At 39.2% G+C, this 20,360-nt stretch overlaps 1 protein-coding gene across 1 annotated transcript in view; it reads left to right on the forward strand.

The window, feature by feature from the left end:
- CUNH1orf21 (chromosome unknown C1orf21 homolog) overlaps positions 1–20,360 on the forward strand; it is a 265,567-nt gene that overhangs the window by 202,138 nt on the left and 43,069 nt on the right. The window contains exons 4-5 of the mRNA XM_033199473.1: positions 10,160–10,236; positions 17,529–17,589. Of these exons, the coding sequence (XP_033055364.1) occupies positions 10,160–10,236; positions 17,529–17,589 (138 nt within the window). The remainder of the gene's footprint in view (positions 1–10,159; positions 10,237–17,528; positions 17,590–20,360) is intronic.

A 20,360-nucleotide genomic window follows, 5' to 3' on the forward strand; every position in this document is an offset into this window, starting at 1 on the left:
CATTTTCCATGAACTTTTTTGAAAACCCCTTTTTTTCCCCACTCTCTTGAATTTAGATGTGGTCCTGCGACCTGCTTTGGCCAAGTAAGTAGGAACATGTAACCTTTGCTGAACTCCAGCCATGGTGATTATAAAAGCACCTGTTGACATGGGGCCTCCATTAACCCAAGTCGCTGAGTGGTTATATTAAGCAGAGCCATCCTGCAGCCTGTGCTGGTCGTGTAGCATGTGCAGGTGATAAATAATTAATATTGGCTGGGCACTGTGGCTCATGCCTGTAATCCCAGCACTTTGGGAGGCCAAGGCAGGTAGATCACCTGAGGCTGGGAGTTCCAGATCACCTGACCAATATGGTGAAACCCCATCTCTACTAATAATACAAAAATTAGCCAGGCATGGTGGCATGCGCCTGTAATCCAAGCCACTCAGGAGGAGGCTGAGGCAGGAGAATCGCTTGAACCTGGGAGGTGGAGGTTGCGGTGAGCCGAGATCATGCCACTGCACTCCAGCCTGAGTGACAGAGGGAGACCCTGTATCCAAACAATAATAATAATAATAATACTGGGGGTCATTTTTTACTATAGCATAACCTACCCTATCCTGACTGATAAAAACACTCTGGATAAAAATTGAATGTGGTTCTTCCAAGTTCGTTGATTTTCTGTGTGTGTATATAATACTTTTTTGAAAAACTTGGAGATATATTATCTTTTCAAAACAGCCTTATGTTATCATTCCCAGTGGAATTTATATCATATCTTGTTTATTTTAATTTTTGACATGGTGACTTAATGACTTTTAAAAAATTTGTTGGTATGCAATTAAATCTGTTCTGAGCAATTTTTTACAACTCTGTTTACTTTCTTAAGATTGTAAATGTTTACAGTCTACCTTGAAAAGCAACTTTGTGAAAAATGCTAGGTGCTTTAAAACTGATTTGCCCCACTTCATGTTTGTTTGATATAAAATGAGATACATAACTATATTTTAATCTATAGAAAAATGACTTCCAAAAGGCTGAGACTTTACATGCTGATTTTATTACTACTAAATAATTGTAACAAAAAACTAATAACTCCAGTAATCTCTGTGGACAGGTAATTGTAATGGAAGTGTTGACTTTAGGTAGTTGTATTGATAATGGTGGCTCGAGTTAATAGTTGAATCTGGCAGTTTGGCCCTTTTCGTTTGTAAACATCCCAAAATTCTGAGAGTCAAGGTGGCTTCTCTGATCACCATCATTCAGAAGACAAGATAAAATTCCTTTGTATTTGAAGGAAACAGTGTCCTATCTCATGTTAATACTGCTTGAGAAATCAAGTATAAGACATCAAATGGGATTGTTTTCTTAGAGATTACATCCTATGGGTTACTCCCCCAAAGCTAGAATTATTATTTATTTTATAGCCAAATTTTTAAAATGTGTACTTCCCCACAAATCTCTTGCTTCTAGTTGTCAAAGTATTTTTTCTAGTTATCATGTGCTTCTGAAATGCAGTTGTGCAAATGTACACACATGTGCTCACAGTCTGTGGGCAGGGCACACCCTTTGAGAGTCCCAATTTAGTTCTTTTGTGTCTCCTCTCTGTGTAGGGCACTCATTAGCCGTCCCAGGAGCTGATACTCTAATCCTCACTACTTTTCTCTAGGCCTCCAACATCCATCTGGCCCCTGAGATTTCTCTGTAAGACAAACTTCCTATTGCTGGACCCAGAAAAGGAAAATCAGATTCCTCTCCACATTATCAATTCAGAACCAATTTGCAAAGGGAACCTTACAGGACAACAGCTTTCTTAGACTAAGTGGGATAAAAAAGGTAAAGAAGTGATAGGAGAAAAGCAGTTCCATTCGTTTGCAGGTAGTGCTTTCAATCAGCATCCTGAACATGGGTGTCGTTCCCTTCAGAACTAAGAAAGTGAGGTTTGAGGGAATTTCTTTTGGGTTTTTCTTTTTTCTTTTTTCTTTTTTTTTTTTTTTTTTCGAGATGGAGTCTCGCTCTGTCGCCCGGCTGGAGTGCAGTGGCCGGATCTCAGCTCACTGCAAGCTCTGCCTCCCAGTTTCAAGAGATTCTCCTATCTCAGCGTCCCGAGTAGCTGGGATTACAGGAACACGCCACCACGCCTGGCTGATTTTTGTATTTTTAGCAGAGATGGGGTTTCACCATGTTGGCCAGGCTGGTCTCAAACTCCTGACCTCAGGTGATCCACCCGCCTCAGCCTCCCAAAGTGCTGGGATTACAGGCATGAGCCACTGTGCCCGGGCAGTAATGTTTTAAAGAAGATCCTCTTGGTATTCTCACTTTCCCTTTGGGAGATACCAAAGGGAATAAGGGATTGGGAAGCTCGTGACAACAGCATAAGTACAGTGAGTTTGACTGTCTTCAGCATCAGAGAAACTAAGAAGAGAGTGATCAGTTTACTCTAGACACTGACAAGTATATTCTATTCATAAAGAAATAAAATTACTCCAAGCAAAGGAAAAACTTGTTTGATTTGCTGTTTAAATAAATCTGTCACTACCTGACAGCAGTTTGCAAACATTTTTGAGAAATGGATGTTTTTCCCAACTGATGGAGCCTCTAAATATTAATAATAAAAAAGTTAAAAGACGTTGCTGGTCTGGTGGGTCTCCCTGTCGACCCTGAGGCAGCTTCACAGAGCCCCAAGGCTTAGGTTGAAAGCTGGCGCCATAGAGAGCCAAATGGGGAAATACTAAGTGTAAAGGGTCTTTCCTCTGAAAAAGAAGTTCTCAAACTTTTTTCAGTGAAGAATAACCTAAGACTGTTGAAATACAGATTCCTGGGCTTCACTTCCACAGACTCCCACTTGAGATGTCTTGAGTGGGGCCTGGGAAACTCTATTTTAACACACATCCCAGATGATTCTGATTCAAATGTGGATGGCTGATGAAAAACGAACTGCCTGTGGAGACCCTGTCAAAAGCGTTTATCTTAGTCACAGTTGGTCTCAGTTTATTTTAAGGAGAGTACTTAGTTCACAAGTGTCAAAAACCATCAAAATCGTTTTTTCTTGCTAAGGGAAACAATGTCTTAGTTACTTCATCTGTCATCTCGCAATTTAATTCTCTTTTCTTATTTCTGGAGCACCTCAGGTATTGCCTGGCTCTCAGCCTCTGCTGGGTCTGCTCCATCTGAGCTGCTTCTGATAGTGAACCGCATGTCTCACTGCTCCCACCACTTTCTCCTTCCTCCTCCTTCCAGCCCTGTTGGTTTGTCGTCGTCTTCTTCTCCTTCTCCTCTGCCGCCGCCGCCTCCTCCTCCTCCTCCTCCTCCTCCTCCTCCTCCTCCTCCTCCTCTCCTCCTCCTCCTCCTCCTCCTCCTCCTCCTCCTCCTCCTCTCCTCCTCCTCCTCCTCCTCCTCCTCCTCCTCCTTCCTCCTCCTCCTCCTCCTTCCTCCTCCTTCCTCCTCCTTCCTCTCCTCCTTCCTCCTCCTCCTTCTCCTCCTTCCTCCTCCTCCTCCTCCTCCTCCTCCTCCTCCTTCCTCCTTCCTCCTCCTCCTCCTTCCTCTTTCCTCCTCCTCCTCCTCCTCCTTCCTCCTCCTCCTTCCTCCTTCCTCCTCCTCCTCCTTCTTCTTCTTCTTCTTCTTCCTCCTCCTCCTCCTCTTCTTCTTCCTTCTTTCTTCTTCTTCTTCTTCTTCTTCTTCTTCTTCTTCTTCTTTCTTCCTCCCCCCTCCTCCTCCTCCTCCTTCTTCTTCTTCCTCTTCTTCTTCCTTCTTCTTCCTTCCTCTTCCTTCCTCTTCCTCTTCCTCTTCTTCCTCTTCCTCTTCTTCTTCCTCTTCTTCTTCACAGGTCTCTTTAAACCTACCCTTTCCCAACAAACAAATCCCAAAGTAGAAGTTAAATGTTTATAAACAAATGTAAAACGGACTTCTTTATGCAAATGCAGCCAACCAGTAAGTATACACATGCTCCCAAGGCAAATTTTCTGGAGGATACACCAATATAACAAGCTTTAAAAAATCATGTTTTTCAAATAAATAAAGCCCACAATGAGATCCCACTACACACTACCTAGAATGACAATAGTTGAAAAGACAATGCCAAGTGTTGGTGGTGCAGATGTGGAGAAACGACAGCCGTTGTGCATTGTTGATGGGAATATAAAATGGTGCAGCCACCTTGGAAAACAGTTTGGAATGTCTTCAATAATGAAACATAAACCTACTATGTAATCTAGCAGTTCTACTCCTAAGAATCTACCTTAGAGAATTGAAAACATGTCTGCAAAAAGACTTCTATCCGAATGTTCATAACATTGCTATTCATAATAACCACAAACTGAACACAGTATTAGTGTCCATCAAGGGATGGGGAGATGAACAAAATGTGGTGTATCCATACATTGGAATATTCTTTAGCAATGAAAATAAAATACTATTATATGCCACAATTTGGATGAATCTCAAAAACATTGTGCCAAGTGAAAAATGCTATGCAAAAAGGCTAAATATTGTGTGATTTCATGATATGAATCTAGGAGAGGCAAATTTCTAGAGACTGAAAGCAGATCTGTGGTTGCCCAGCATTATGAATGAGAGCAGAAATGACCTGTAAATGGTGATAAAGAAGCTTTCTGGGATGATGGCACTATGTTGAAACTGGATTGTGGTGATGACTGCATAGCTCTATAAATTTACTAAAATCATTTAATCATATAGTTATAGTGGGGGAATTTTATAGAATGTAAATTTTACCCCATAAGGCTGTTAAATATTTGTTTTTAAAAATAAGGCATGTAGCACAATTAAATAGTTAATAGTTCTTTTCTGTGCAAAAGAAATAGAGAGGCGCTATGGTCAAAGTGTGGTCTGGGGGTCCCTGAGACTTTCTCAGGGAGTTCTTGAAGCCATTTTCCTAATGATACTAAGAGGCTATTTGCCTTTTTCATGGTGTTAACATATGCACTGATGCTGCAATGGCAACAGTAAGGTAAACTTACCTTAAACAGTAAGGTAAACTTAGCCTAACCCAAGGCATTGGCATCAAACCTTATTAGTAGTCATTGTATTCTCCACCACTATTTTCACTTAAGAATGCCCTCAATGAAGCTGTAAAAGTTATTTAGTTTTATAAAATGTTGTGGTTCGTATGCATACCTTTATCTAACTTTTATTTTCAGTTCAGGGGTACACATGCAGGTTTGTTATATAGGTAAATGCATGTCATAGGGGTTTGTTGTACAGATTAGTTCGTCACCCAGGTATTAAGCCTAATACCCATTAGTTACTTTTCCTGATCCTCTCCCACCTCCCACCTTCCACCCTCTAATAGGTCCCAGTGTGTGATGTTCCCCTCTACGTGTCCATGTGTTCTCATTATTTAGCTCCCACTTATAATTGAGAACATGTGATATTTGGTTTTTGTTCCTCTGTTAGTTTACTAAGGATAATGGCCTCCAGTTCCGTCCATGTTCCTGCAAAGGACATGACCTCATTCTTTTTTATGGCTACATGGTACTCCATGGTGTGTATGTACATTTTCTTTATTCAGTCTACCACTGATGGGCATTTGGGTTGATGCCATGTCTTTGCTATTATGAGTAGTGCTGCAATGCACATGTGCATGCATGTGTCTTTATGATAGAACGATTTATGTTCCTTTGGGTATATAATCAGTAATGGGATGATTGGGTCAAATGGTAGTTCTGTTTTTAGATCTTTGAGGAATCGCCACACTGTCTTTCACAATGGTTGAATTAATTTACACTCCCACCAACAGTGTATAAGTGTTCCTTTTTCTCCACAACCTCAATAGCATCTGTTATTTTTCAACTTTTTAATAGCCATTCTGACTGATATGAGATGGTATCTCATTGTAGTTTTGATTTGCATTTCTCTAATGATCAGTGATGTTAAGCTTTTTTTCATGTGATTGTTGGCTGCATGTCTGTCTTCTTTTGAGAAGTATTTGTTCATGTCTTTTGTCCACTTTTTAATGGGGGTTGTTTGGGGGTTTTTTTCTTGTAAATTTGTTTAAGTTCCTTATTGATGCTGGATATTAGACCTTGTCAAATGCATAGTTTGCAAAATTTTTCTCCCATTCTGTAGGTTGTCTGTTCACTCTGATGATAGTTTTTTGTTTTTTGTTTCATTTTGTTTCACTGAGCAGAAGCTCTTTAGTTTAATTAGATCCCATTTGTCAATTTTTGCTCCTGTTGCAGTTGTTTTTGGTGTCTTTGTCATGAAATCTTTGTCCATTCCTATGTCGAGAATGCTATTGCCTAGGTTGTCTTCCAGGATTTTTATAGTTTTGGGTTTGACATTTAAGTCTTTAATCCATCTTGAGTTCATTTTTGTATATCGCGTAAGGAAGGGGTCCAGTTTCAAGCTTCTGCATATGGTTAGCCCGTTATTCCAGCACCATTTATTGAATAGGGAATCCTGTCCTCATTGCTTGTTATTGTCAGGTTTGTCAAAGATCAGATAGTTGTAGGTGTGCAGCCTTATTTCTGGGTATTTTGTTCCATTGGTCTATGTGTCTGTTTTTGTACCAGTACCATGCTGTTTTGGTTGCTATAGTCCTGTAGCATAGAGTTGGGTAGCGTGATGCCTCCAGCTTTGTTCTTTTTCCTTAGGATAGCCTTGGCTATTTGGACTCTTTTTTTTTTTTGTTCCATATGAATTTTAAAATAGTTTTTTTTTAGTTCTGTGAAGACATTGGTAGTTTAATAGAAATAGCATTGAATCTATAAATTTCTTTGGGTAGTATGGCCTTTTTAACAATATTGATTCTTCCTATCCATAAGCGTGGAATGTTTTTTCCACTTGTATTATCTCTCATTTCTTTGAGCAGTGTTTTGTAGTTCTCGTAGAGATCTTTCGCCTCCCTGCTTACCTGTATTCCTAGGTATTGTGTGTGTGTGTTGTGAATGGGACTGCATTCCTAATAGCTTTTGGCATGACTTTTGTTGGTGTATAGGAGTGCTAGTGATTTTTGGGTTTTTTTATGTTTTTTTTTTTTTGAGACAGAGTCTTGCTCTGTTGCCCAGGCTGGAGTGCAGGTCATGATCGATTCTCCTGCCTTAGCCTCCCGAGTACCTGGGATTACAGGCACATGTCACCATGCCTGGCTAATTTTTTATATTTTTGTAGAGATGGGGTTTTACCCTGTTGGCCAGACTGGTCTAGAGCTCCCTTACCTCACATAATCTGCCTGCCTCGGCCTCCCAAAGTGCTAGGATTACAAGCATGAGCCACTGTGCCCGGCCACGGTTTACATTGATTTTGTACATTGATTTTGTATCCTGAGACTTTGGATGCATAGCTTTTTAATAGCCTGTGTGATGAAATGGGAAGTATGCATAAAGCATTTCTTCTGCATGTCCAAGTTAGATGGTTATCATGGAGAAAAGCACCTCCGTAGTCTATTGAGTTGAAAGCTGAACTAGGAATTGTTTTTTATGGGACATCATCTCTATTTTAAAAATATGGATCTCTGGCAGATAAATTATGGATATTCAGACCTGGTATTTGGTAAATCATTTTCTTAAAAAAGAATGAGAGCCTGACACTTCAAGGAAAATAACTGACAGTATCTCTTGCCATTGATAAAATTCAAACTTTAGGCAAAATCTGGAAGTTTGGAAAACTTACATTCACTACCATGAGCTTGACAGCTTCCGTCAATGGTTTTCTGATGAGATTGATGGAGATTTTAACAAATGGGATTTTTTTATGTTGTACAATGAAATGTGTCAAATTTTGGAGATAGGTAAAAGGGTCTTGATAGGTAAAAGGCAGGCAGATTATGTGAGGTAAGGGAACTCTAGACCAGCCTGGCCAACATGGTGAAACCCCATCTCTACAAAAATATAAAAATTAGCCAGGCATGGTGACATTTGCCTGTAAAAAGTTTGAGAAATGCTGGCCTAGTAGCGAATAGCATGGAGTTTGGGGCCACACTGCTTGGGTTCAAATCCCCGTGCTACTGCTTATTACTTGTATGGTCTCAGGTAAGTGCTTCACCTCTGTATGCCTCAGCTTCCTCATCTGTAAAATGGGGATAATAATGGAACCCATCTGTGAGAGGTATTATAGGCATAAAAATGAGTTAATATGTAGAAATATCTGTGAATGTTAAAATGAATTAATATGTGTAAGTGCTTAGAATAATAATGCCTGACTTATAGTAAGTGCTCAGTGAGTGGTTATTATTGGTCTTGGTGAGTGAAAATTTGTGAAACTGAGCAAACACATTGTAAATACATAGTAGAAGGAAGTTTTTTTTGAAATTATATGGGAAATCCAAAACTGCTTTTCTTCCTGTTGCCTCTGTCTCACTTTTGGCCCTGGAAGTACACTCCTGGGAGTGATGCGTTACTGAGGGCCGGCTTGTTCTCAGTCCTGCTTGTCCATTGAGCCTCTGTTGTTTGGGGAGATTGTTCCTTACTTAGCAACCACAGAATGGATTTTTAAGAAAGACTTGCTGAGGCAACATAATTTTCAAGGGTACAGTTAAATAAATGGAATATAAATAGTATACCACTGTATATCCTTTGCATTTTCAGAATTAGAAGTCACTTTCCTGCCTCAGCAATGTGCATTTCTTTTAAGCTCAAAGAGTTGTGGAAATTATGTGAAAGAGAAAGAGGGTAAGGTCTTGTGCATTTTCAGTGTTTAATCTAAGACAACCTAAGATTTAAAGGAGAAAAGGACCAACTTGGAAAGAACCTATGTCTTCAGTCCTACAAAGAGACTGCATTTGAGCTATTTTTACCTCTAAATTTTAAAAACAAGTGAATGACTTGCTGACATCATTCATTCATTCATTCACCAGTATTTGCTGAGTGCCTCCCATGAAGTGCCAGGCCTCTTACCCCATGTGGTAAAGAAAGGACATGGGCCCTGACCTTCTGATGTGAGTGCATTCAGGTTTTCTAATTTCTCCCACCTGCTGTGTAAAAGATTAGGAGTGTTCCTCTGCCATTCCCTGACGTACGTCAATAGACTGAACAATATGTTTTATCCTTCTTAGATGTTCATGAAAACATTCTGAAGTTAGTATAAGGTAAAGAAGGTAAGATAGACTGCAAGAAATTTATGATTGTTTCTTTTCCTAAAAGAACACAAACAAAATCACATATTTTTTTGGAGTACTGATGATAGGCACATAAGCTCATGTTTGATGGTTAATAACAAACAACCAGAATGTGTAAGTCATTGGAGTTTCACTGACTTAGGTGGCTTCTGCTGTGCTAGGAGAAATAGGACCTCAAAAAGAGCTCATTTGGGAACCATCTTTTTTATGTGTCATCCCACATCACTCTGCATGTGATGAGAATGTTGCGTCGGCCCATGGCAGTTTTTATTCCTCACTCTAGACTTGGTCTTTAATTGTGGCCTTACGTCAAGTTCCTCAAGTGTATATAGTCACCTGTTACATAGGTTCAGAGTGGTCTTTCCTTTCATTTCAGGGGTATGTTTCGTGAGCAAATTATAAATTACCTTGAATATCTTTTTAAGATAATGTTGAAAAACACAGAGCAGTAGTATCATTGAGATCATGTCCTTACTGATATACTAGCATTTAAGATTTGAGAGTATTTCCTTCCCATGTGGCTAGTTATTGGGAATAAGATGTTAGGTCGGGCTAAAAGCCAAAGAAGTGTTTCTTGAATACAGGCTAGGATTGAATTGCATTAACTCAACTGAATTCAATCTCAGCATTTGTTGTGGGTTTTAGTCATGTTCCTGTTCCTGTCACAGCTAGGGCCTTCAGCAAACTTTACATCTCAGTAAATGCAGTTGTCTTTTACAAATAAATTGCTCGGAAGTCAGTTAACCTGAGCAAGTGAACAAAGGCTGTGATTGTATTGCTGCTGTTTTGTTTCTCTTGATACTAGATCTTCTGTTCTTTCATTCATTACTATTAGTGTTAAAGAATTAAATATTAACTGCACATTGTTTTCTAAACAGAGTGACAGTTGTTATAAAGCTAATTTCTCTTTTCATAGCAATGCTCCCTGTTTGGCAGGTTCTACCTGTTCTGTGTGTCATCTTTGCAAGGACTTTTTTGCCCTTGTGAGGTAACCAGCCATAGTATAGGGCCCAAACAGATTGAACGTTTCTGTGATAAAACTCATATACTTGTTTAATTGTGGATTCTAATCCTGTCTTTTACATGTGTGTGTTTATGTGTTTCAGGAAAAAAGTGCCAGCTCAAATGTAAGACTTAAAACTAATAAAGAGGTTCCGGGATTAGTTCATCAACCCAGAGCAAAGTAAGTTCTAGTTTCTGTTTTCCTTATGTAGTCGGCCTTCCATATCCATGGATTCTGCATCTATGGATCCAACTAACCATAGATCAAAAATACTCAAAAATTAATAATTCTACAAAGTTCCAAAAAACAAAATTTGAACTTGCTGCACACCAAGTACTATGTTGAATTCATGTGAATGAAGTGATGTGTAGGCACTTCATTAGTTATTATAAGTAATCTAGAGATGATTTAGAGTATATGGAGGATGTGTGGGGGTTATGCAAATACTGTACCATTTTATATCAGGGATTTGAGCATCTGCAGATTTTGGTGTCTGCAGGGAGGTTGTGGAACCAATCCCCCACAGATACCAAGGGACAACTGCATTGTTTTTAAAGCTAAAAATGTATTCAGAGTGAATTCCATTTTGCCTACCAGATAATCAAGATCTAATATAAAGCTTTAGTAATTGAGAAAGTGTGGGTTGGTGTAACAGAACAGAATAAAGAAAACAGACCTATAACACATGACAAAGCTGACTTTGTAGGTCAGTTAGAAGAAAACAAGAGAAGACTATCACTATGACCATGAGGTAGGGAAGAATTTTGAATAAGACACAAAGGATGTAGTTCTTAAAGAAAATCATTAATTAATATGACTATTAAAATTAAGAAGCTCTTAAAGGCAAAACCCAAATGTCCATTGAAAATATAATGGGTAACTAAACTGTGGCATCTAAACTGCGGGAATACTATAAATCAGTGAAAATGAGTGATATAGGTACACACATCATGATGGAGGAATCTCGTAAGGATGAGGCAGTAGAGTAAGCAGTGGTACATGTCTACATATGGTTTCATTCACATAAAATCAAAAAAGAAGAACTAAGGCATATATTGTCTATTAGTATATGGTAAAACAATAAATATATATAAGGAAATGAAAAGACATTAAATTCAGAATATTAGTTGTTTCTGACCAAATGGAAGACAGTGGAACCAGAGGCTCTATTTCTTAATCTGGCTGGTAATTTCATGAATGTTCAATTGTTATTTTGCAAAAAAAAAAAAAAAAATGTACAAATAACATTATATGTCTTCTGTGTGTTAGGTGTATCACAACTGGAAAGTTTAAAAGAAAAGAAAAAAAATTAACTTGAAGAAAAAGATTATATCACATGAAGATCTGTAGAGTACCTAATACATTTTCCCACTTATAGTAGAAACTTGAAAATATGATTGTTGATTACCAACAGATGACTATCCCTAAATGTTTCATTTAAAAGGTCATTGCACGTTCAAAAGTTAAAAAACAATAACGAGTAGTTTTCTAGATTGTTCTAGAAGTGACTCTAACCTTAATGATAAAATGTACTTTGTATGACTTTGAAGCTGTCCTCTCCTTCAAAGAGGCCAGAGGCTCTTTGGCCTCTGTGTGTTGTGCCAGAGGCTACAAATCTGTTGGTGTTTCACCTAAATGGAGACAAATTTCTTGAGAGTACCGATGATACTGGTACATTTGACACAGTCGCCCCTACCCCAAAATAAATTTGACTATTACATATATGTATCAGTAGCCCCATAAATCAAAATCATAAGCAGAAGAAGGTATGTTATCTCTTGATTCTTCCAGAAAATTGTGACAAAAATTACCTAATACATAATCACTTTACCCTGGCTCGGTGTCTGTGGAATCACAGCAGCTCTGGCCACTGTGGTGTCGCAGTTAGGAGACCTCAGGGGGTAGGTAATGGGCTCTGTCATTTAATTTTTACTTTCAAAGAAAACTGGACATGTTAAAATCCACTTACCATTTACAATGTCAGTGTAATGATGCGGCTGATGTTTTCACCCTCAGGTAAATGTTGTGCTATGGTCACAACCTCCGTAGCCCACCTCACTGCTGATCACTTTCATCTACTTTATCTGCCTTTGGGGACAGCAGATATTTGATAACACAGCCCAACCACCTTATCATCCAGGATATCTGAAAAATGCTATTTTTAAATACCTCCCTTATCTCAGAGTTATAAAGAGAGATTGAACGGAGAATTTCTCTTTTCTGTTTGAAAGAATACTTACTTAACATTGACACCCTGAAGCAGCATGCTTCACAGACTGGCTAGTGCTGAAGCTTTCAGAGGAGAAAATTCTGTTTTCCCCACAGCAGTATGCTTGTGTGTGCGTGTGTGTGTGTGTGTGTGTGTGTACACACATTACATACATGTGTGTATGTATTTCAAACTGTGAATCAGAACATTGGATTCCTGGAATTCAATTAAGAAATCTTTCTGGAGGGCCAAGAGTTTTACTTTTCCTACTTGCTGACATGCGGGATCAATTTACTGTACTGATGCATAAAATAAGATGAGGCTTCTTTTTCCCCATGAGTGGAAGGACGGTCCCATACCATAAAGGTAGATCATCCTCATACCACCGTTGAAGGCATGTCATCCTCATACCTTCATTTAATGCTTTAATTTGATATCAGTCAAGTGATCTACTGTCTTTGAGCTTCAGTTTTCTCAGAGAGAAATGGAAGTGAAAGATCCTGTCTTGTGGGGCTGGAGAACAAATGAAATAGGGTATGCCCACTGCTTGTGGCATTGTCTGGCACTTGGTAAAAATGCCTTAAATATTAGAAACAACCCAAATGCCTTTAACAGGAGTCTGCGTGAATGCACTACACTATAGTCACACAATGGGATATTAGTCAGCAGTTCAAACAGATGCACAGCAGCAATGTACAATATTGGATGGGCCCTAGCTGTCTAATATTACAGGAAAAGAGTAAGTCCTGAAAGATTACATAGAACATGATGCACTCTATAAAGTTGAAAACAACTGAAATAGTCTGCCTTTTAAAGGCACACAAAGGGATGCATTAAAACTATATAAAAGCAAAGTGAGGGAGTGATAGTTACATTGGGTTGTGGGAACACACACACGGATGGGAGCTCACATGGAGTCAGCTATGGGTGGTTGTCAAGGTCTTCACTTTTGTTTTTTATTTTGGTTTCACAGGTGTTTATTATACTACTTTTAAAAACCAAAATAACGTCAATAAAAGTGAGCTGTGCATGAGCTCCTAGTAGGGGTCTGTCACAGAATGAGGGTTAGGATGAATCTGCTTCTCTGAGGTCCAGTTGAAAAATAATGATGATCATGAAGGAAAAACTGTGTTCAGGCCAAGATTTACCAGGGACCCACTTGGTAATTGCATTTCATTTTTGCAGGGGAGGCGGAACTTTACTCCGACCCTCTCAGGGTTTCTGGTTGGGCCTGAGAGTTAAATTGACATGAGACAGATTTAACAGGAGAAAAGATACCAATTTCTACATGTACATGGGAGCCCCTATAGAAAAATGAAGACCCAAGAAGTGACAAAACCCACATATTTGTATACTAGGTTGAATAAACAGAGATAGTTGTGGAAAAGCACCTGAAATATGTGGGGAGACTAAAGGAAGAAAAAAATTATTTTAACGAAGTCTCTTAGTACAGAATTGTCTTGGCCTTGACTCCCTGTCTCTGGTGATGAGAATGTTTCTTTCCTCCTCCCTGTTGATATGGGAGTTTCATCTCCTACTTTCAGGAAGAAAAGAGGAGGTCAGAATTCCCCTCCTGCACCTGCTGTTTTCGGTTACCTTTAGCTCAAAATAGTCCTTATGCCAAAGTGGGTGTATTTTAGGGTGGCTTATTCTGCCATGCTTCACGGGTATTAGGGAATTAGGACTTTGCCTCTTCATACTTTTGTGCTTAGCTTTTTATCATTTGTAGATTTTACTTTTTTAAGACACTAAAAGTGAAAGCCCCATATCTTTTAACTCTAAAGCCCATTTTGCCCATCATTCATTAATTTGTTTACTTTGCATTAAGATGCCATCATGTTGTCATCCCTAGTCCCATGAAGCTGAGAAGTCTCAGGAAGAAGAGTGTTTGAGGGTGCAGAGTTAACTCACAAGAGCTTTGCCAGCACTAAGTGCCACAGGGAGTGCTCCAGTGGTGCATTGAGTTTTCCAAGGTTGTGTTTGAGTTACTAGAGAGAAATAGGGATTACTGAAATTGTTGAGCCTTACTGGTTAAGTCAGGTACCAATGTGCAGGCTTTTGTAAGTGAATGCTAATGAATCTTTTGTAAGTGAATCTTAGAATCAATTATTCATCCTTTATAAACTTAAGTCCTAAACAATTCAGTGATCCCTTTCTAATATCTTGAAAAAAGATAGAAAAGCCAGTGAGCTCTTCCTCCTCATCTTCCCCACTCACAATCATCAAATTGTGCATCAGAAAGGATTTTAGAATCAAGTCATTATGCAGGGAGTGTTTTCCACAGTGCAGTTTCTACTCTTGAAGGTAAACACGTATTCATGCCACTGTGTGGATAAGTTTCTTCCACATGGGAAGAGGGGACCCATGTTTATCTAGATGGGAATCAGTTGATATGGGGAAATTTTTATTTCATCAGAATAAAAATTGTCTCATTGAAGAGATTTCTCTTCTTCTCTCTGAAACAATCCCATGGAGAACAGCAGAGTAAGGCCTCCTGCTTTCAGATGACACCATATCTGAGACGATGCACAGGTGACCTTTGTGGGCATTTGCTTCCCCGGCAATGTCTGACACACTTCCAGTGACAATGCAGGTTATCTAGAGGTGCCTGTCTGGTGCATCGGGCTTTGACAATAACAAAGCCTCCCTTCCATTCAATCTTTTCTAACACAACCCATGCACTGTACTTCAAGGTGTCAAGAGAGTGACTCAGTCTGGTGTGTGACTCTTCTTCATGACTTATAAAATGTGGCAAAGGCAGGCAGGCATGTTCTAATGTTCTTAGACAAAAAAAAAAAAAAGCAGGAGCATTTCTATATCATGGGACGACACAAAACTGAAATCACTGAGAGTTTTGTGGTTGCTTTCCCGAAGCTAAGCATCCCGAGGTCCTTAGTCACCACTTTTGGTCTCAAGCCCCTGATAGGGATCCTGATCCTGTGATAAGGGCATTCTTGATCACAGAGGTGGCAGATACACTTGCAGAGTTACTTTTGTTTAAAAATGCCCCCTCTTATACCTCTCATGTGCATATATATGAGTACTGACCAAATGTCACAGTTTTCATGTTGTGGTATTTAAATAAAGGAGCTAATGGAAGTTAGTGACAATCATAGACAGTAGAAGGGACCTCAGTGACCAGCCCTGGTTTTATAGATGAGAACTCAGGCCCTGCACATCACCCATGCTGACAAACTCTGCTGCTTCAGCAAGGGGTCATGAATCACATGAACTTAAATAGGTGGACTCTGTCAATTAATTAAGAAATATTTTTTGCCCTCCTGCTCTATTCAAGGCAATATATGCTAAAAACTCCAATCAGTGAGTTTCCACAATGAACGTCAAATCCTAAAAATGCCATTTTTTATGAGGTCTCTGGAATATTTTCTAGGGCAACATTTCTGGGGCAACATATACATATGGTGATCTATCCAGTTACCTATATTAAGAGAGAGAGAGAGATCTGGCTGGGCGCAGTGACTCATGCCTGTAATCCCAGCACTTTGGGAGGCCAAGGTGAGTGGATCACCTGAGGTCAGGTGTTCGAGACTAGCCTGGCCAACGTGATGACACCTCATCTCTACTAAAAATACAAAAAATTAGCTGGACGCAGTGGCTCACGCCCGTAGTTCCAACTACTAGGGAGTCTGAGGCAGGAGAATCGCTTGAACCCGGGAGGCGGAAGTTGCAGTGAGCCGGGATCGCACCACTGTACTCCAGCCTGGGCGAAAGTGTGAGACTCCGTCTCAAAAAAAAGAGAGATGTTTATGAGAGAGATCCTCTATTATAAGAATATGAAATTTAGAAAGATTTGTATCCAACGTGGCTCAAATAAAAAAATGTTTTGGTGCTTGAGACAGTGAAAACATGAGGAACCTGGGAAAACTCAGCTATGCAAACTGACTTTTCTGTCCAGGATCCTACAGAGAGGAGACAGTTTAATGTACTCTCATCATCCCAGATTTTGTTCTGCCTTTCAAACCTGCAATAAGAGAGGGCGTGTTTCCCAAACAAAATGTTTGCCTTATTTGAATGATCAGATAAAGGGCAGTAAGATTACATGATATATGTGAAAGTGCTTTGTAAACAATGAAAGTTGATTAGGGGAATCAGATATATACATTGTTTTCCTTTGATAGCCGAGTTAATGTCATTGCTCACAGATTTTAATGTTGCTTTTATACAGAGGGGAGAACCTCCTCTGAGCTTCAGGCCCCATTGTCTGTCACAGGAGGCCTGGAGGGTTTCAGGTCACTCGTGCCCCTCCTTGTGGCCCTTAAAGGACAAGGCATGATGCTAAAGGGTACGTCCGATGGGCTCTTCGCCACACTTGGATATGAAGGGAAGAAGCCATTCCAGAGCTCACGCCTAACCCCCTTCCTCAGACAGGATAACCTGTAGGCACTGATAGTAACTAAAGGAAACTCTGTGTGATAACCTCTCTTATCCAGCATCCTTCACCTCCTTGGAACACCCACAGCTATCTGCTAGGTAGAAACAACTGTCATTAAGACCATGGCCCATTAAGACTAAGTCCTATACTGCCCCATGCCCTTCCCATCTGTAATTCATCCCTGCTCTCATTACCATCTTATTTTGTCCCCACCAGCCTTGTCAGCCATGTCACTAAGAAGGCTGTTAAATGTCATAGGACAGGAAACACAGAGCAAGTGCTACTCAGACATGCATCCTCCCATGTTCCAGTGGAACTGTGTTTTCAGAGGTGTATCTGCTGCCACCAGTGCAGAACATGCTCAGGAGTAATATCAGGTCATCTGTACATCCTCAGCTTGTTTGCCACCGGCCCACACCCCTAGTCAGCTGGAGATCATGCTGATACTGACCACCTCTGTAAAATTATATTTCAATACAATAACTAGGAAACATTTTATTTTTTATTTTTCTTTTCAATGCAGTGTTGAAATATGCCATGTGCTGCTTGCTCATGCTTTTTTTAAAATCACAAATGTGTATCTGAAGAAAAAATTTGGCATGCAGCTCCCAGTAATATTACTATAAATAGCATCTGTACATTGAAAGGAAACTGTCTTCCTTTAAGTCATAGGCACTGATAGACTATTATGAAACACATTTGCAGGATTACTGTACTGTTTATCCTTAATGTAACTTCAGAGTTTTCAGTGGAAAAGTCTGCAATAAATAAATGTCTTCCCCAAAGTTGGGGAACTCAGTATTTTTCCTTTGAGGGGACCAGGTTTAGCAAAACACTAAAATATGCACTTAACTACCCTTTGTTTTTCAGCATGCACATCTCTGAAAGCCAACAAGAATTCTTCAGAATGCTGGATGAAAAAATTGAAAAGGTAAGAAGTGAAATAAATAACCTACATGTTTCAAGGGAAGTATAGTAATGGCTTCATATGTGAGGGCAATAACATTCTTGTTTCTATGTCATAAAGCTATTTTTGTGAAGGTTTGAGTGGAGAGTTAAATAAAAGTCACTGCCCTTCCAAAATAAAGTGCATGTAGGAATGTTTAATGTATAATAGAGATTCCCAGGATCCCGGACTGTCTTTGCTTATTAAAGTATGTAAAGTCAGTTGGAAAACCATAAGCAGTCTTTTTTCCTAGACCGAGCATTCTGACCACTGCATGTCGTTTTGCACCCAGTGCCCTGCACTAACCTCCTACAGCAAGGGGACCCATAGTACCTGCTGAAACCTATCGAGGGCCTGTGTGTGGCATTGCTCTGAATTCTTTGCAAGCATGTTATACCTAATTCAATTTATACTTATCTCAAGATAATGGTATTGTGACAGGTATTATCTACATTTTACAGAAGGAAACTGAGGCTAAGAATGCTTGAGTAATTTATTCAGATTTGCAAGACTAATAGTGGACAAGTTGAAATTCCAGCCCAGGTCTGTCTGACTCCAAAGCATTGTCTCCAGGTTGCTTCTCTGGTAGTGTGTGGGGATTTATATTGACAGTAAGATACAAAGTTACAAAGTTGATCTGTGTGGAAATTGAACCCACAGTTTTGATCTCAGTGTGCCATGTGCTAATCAATGGAATGAAGTATGGGATATGGTCATAATCAAGAGTTTACATACTTATAGAATTTAAATTCATCTCTTCAAAGGGGTGAATTTTAAATGTTAGAGTTACAAATCCGAGTATTCTACTTTTTTTATTCTAAAGAAGAGTGAAATCCCAAGTTCAGAACATATCACACTATGGTTAAAGCATGACAGGCTGATTTTACCTTTGAAATCTTTCAGTTTTAATTTGTATTTCTTTTTACTTTGTGTCGCCCTTTTATTTTAGTGTTTATTTATGAATTTCTATGATGTATATCATTCAACGGAAGATAATGAAGGAGGTCTTAAATTCATTAGTATTATCTAGCAGCAGATCCCACTTTGAGGTGGACCCGCTGAGAGAATAATTGTATAATCTTCTAAGCCACCATTAAAAGACCAGTAAAGGTCACCAATGTGAAGAATAGAGATGGATAATGAATTAAAATGAGAGTTAAATCTATAATGTTCCTTGGACATGCATAAATAAATATTTATTAAAGTATAGTAATTTTTTATTTTCAGTGAAATTGTGGCTTATGAATGACTTTTTAAGTTGGAAACTTCATCCAGGAACAGTTTCCAAGTTTCACATATTGGTTCAAAAGCTGTTCAATTTGTCAGTAACCTTTTTTAGTAAAGAGAAGCATAAAAAGAAATACAGGTTAAGTGTCCCTAAACTGAGATCCAAAATGTCCCAAAATCTGCAGCTTTTTGAGTGCAGACATGATGCTCAGAGCATTTTGGATTTCTGGACTAGGGTTGTTCAACTGGTAAGTATATATAACACAAATATTCCAAAATTTGGAAACATTCAAAATTCAAAACACTTCTGGCCCCAGGCATTTCAGATAAGGAATATTCAACCTGTATTTTCTTCCCACTGGAATGATGAAGATCTTTTCTTCCTTTCTTTATTTGGACTTCCCCAACTAGCTTGTTGGCAAGAAAAAGATTTGCATAGTAGTTAGGAGTAGATGGTAAAACTTGAAACCTGAATTTTAAGTTATCTTTTTAAACAACACTTGCAAACACTTAAAATTATATAATCTATATTCAATGTGGGTTTTTTTTTTTTTTTTTTTTGAGACAAGGTCTCACTTTGTCACCCAGGCTGGAGTGCAGTGGTGCAGTCTCGGCTCACTGCAGCCTCTGCCTCCCAGGTTCAAGCGATTCTCCTGCCTCAGCCTCCCGAATAGCTGGGATCACAGGTGTGTGTCACCATGCCCAGCTAATTTTTGTATTTTTAGTAGAAACAGGGTTTCACTGTGTCAGCCAGGCTGGTCTCGAACTCCTGATGTCAGGTGATCCACCCGCCTCGGCCTCCCAAAGTGCTGGGATTATGGACGTTGAGGCACCGTGCCCGGCCCAGTGTGTTTTGGTAATTGAAATTCTATCTCCTTTTACTTGACGTTGAAGTTCATCGCTCCCACCTGAAATCTGAGATCCCCTTTTGCTTTTGTATCCATAATGTAGAGTATGATTGTACTACAACAAAAATGAAGTTGATAACTTGATCATTTATTGGATGGAAGCTTCCCTGGACAAAGGAGCATTAGTAGATTCAACATAAACACTGTTTCCACTATTGAATACATTTACATTTGAAGAAGAGCTCCTATCTCAGCCATGACATGTACCCAGCTGTAGATTCTTACAGGCAATTTTCTATCCTCTCTGAGCCATGCTTTCCCTGCCTCTCCTCTCTTAAAGCTCATCCTTCCAAATATTTTGAATATGCTATCTTATGTGTCATTTAAACATTAAGCCTCCAAAAATTTAAATACTCCTCCTTAATATGTATGTTTGCTTAATGTAATCTTTGCCATAGTTTATATAACCAAAATTGAAAGCTGGATTCTTCCAAATTTCTTCCAGATTGTTTTCCTGGGCATTTACCATTGCTAAATATTTATGTGATCCAGGCTAGCATGAGGACAACCATAAATGCAAGTCAAATCTATTCAGATTTTACAGAGTTGTTTAAAAACAGAAAGAAGATTAAACTCACCTAGAGCTTCATGTTGAGAGATTGAGTCATGCTGAGAGACCTT

This window comes from Trachypithecus francoisi, unplaced genomic scaffold, assembly GCF_009764315.1.
Source record: "Trachypithecus francoisi isolate TF-2019V2 unplaced genomic scaffold, Tfra_2.0 Lachesis_group5, whole genome shotgun sequence".
NCBI lineage: Eukaryota > Metazoa > Chordata > Mammalia > Primates > Cercopithecidae > Trachypithecus > Trachypithecus francoisi.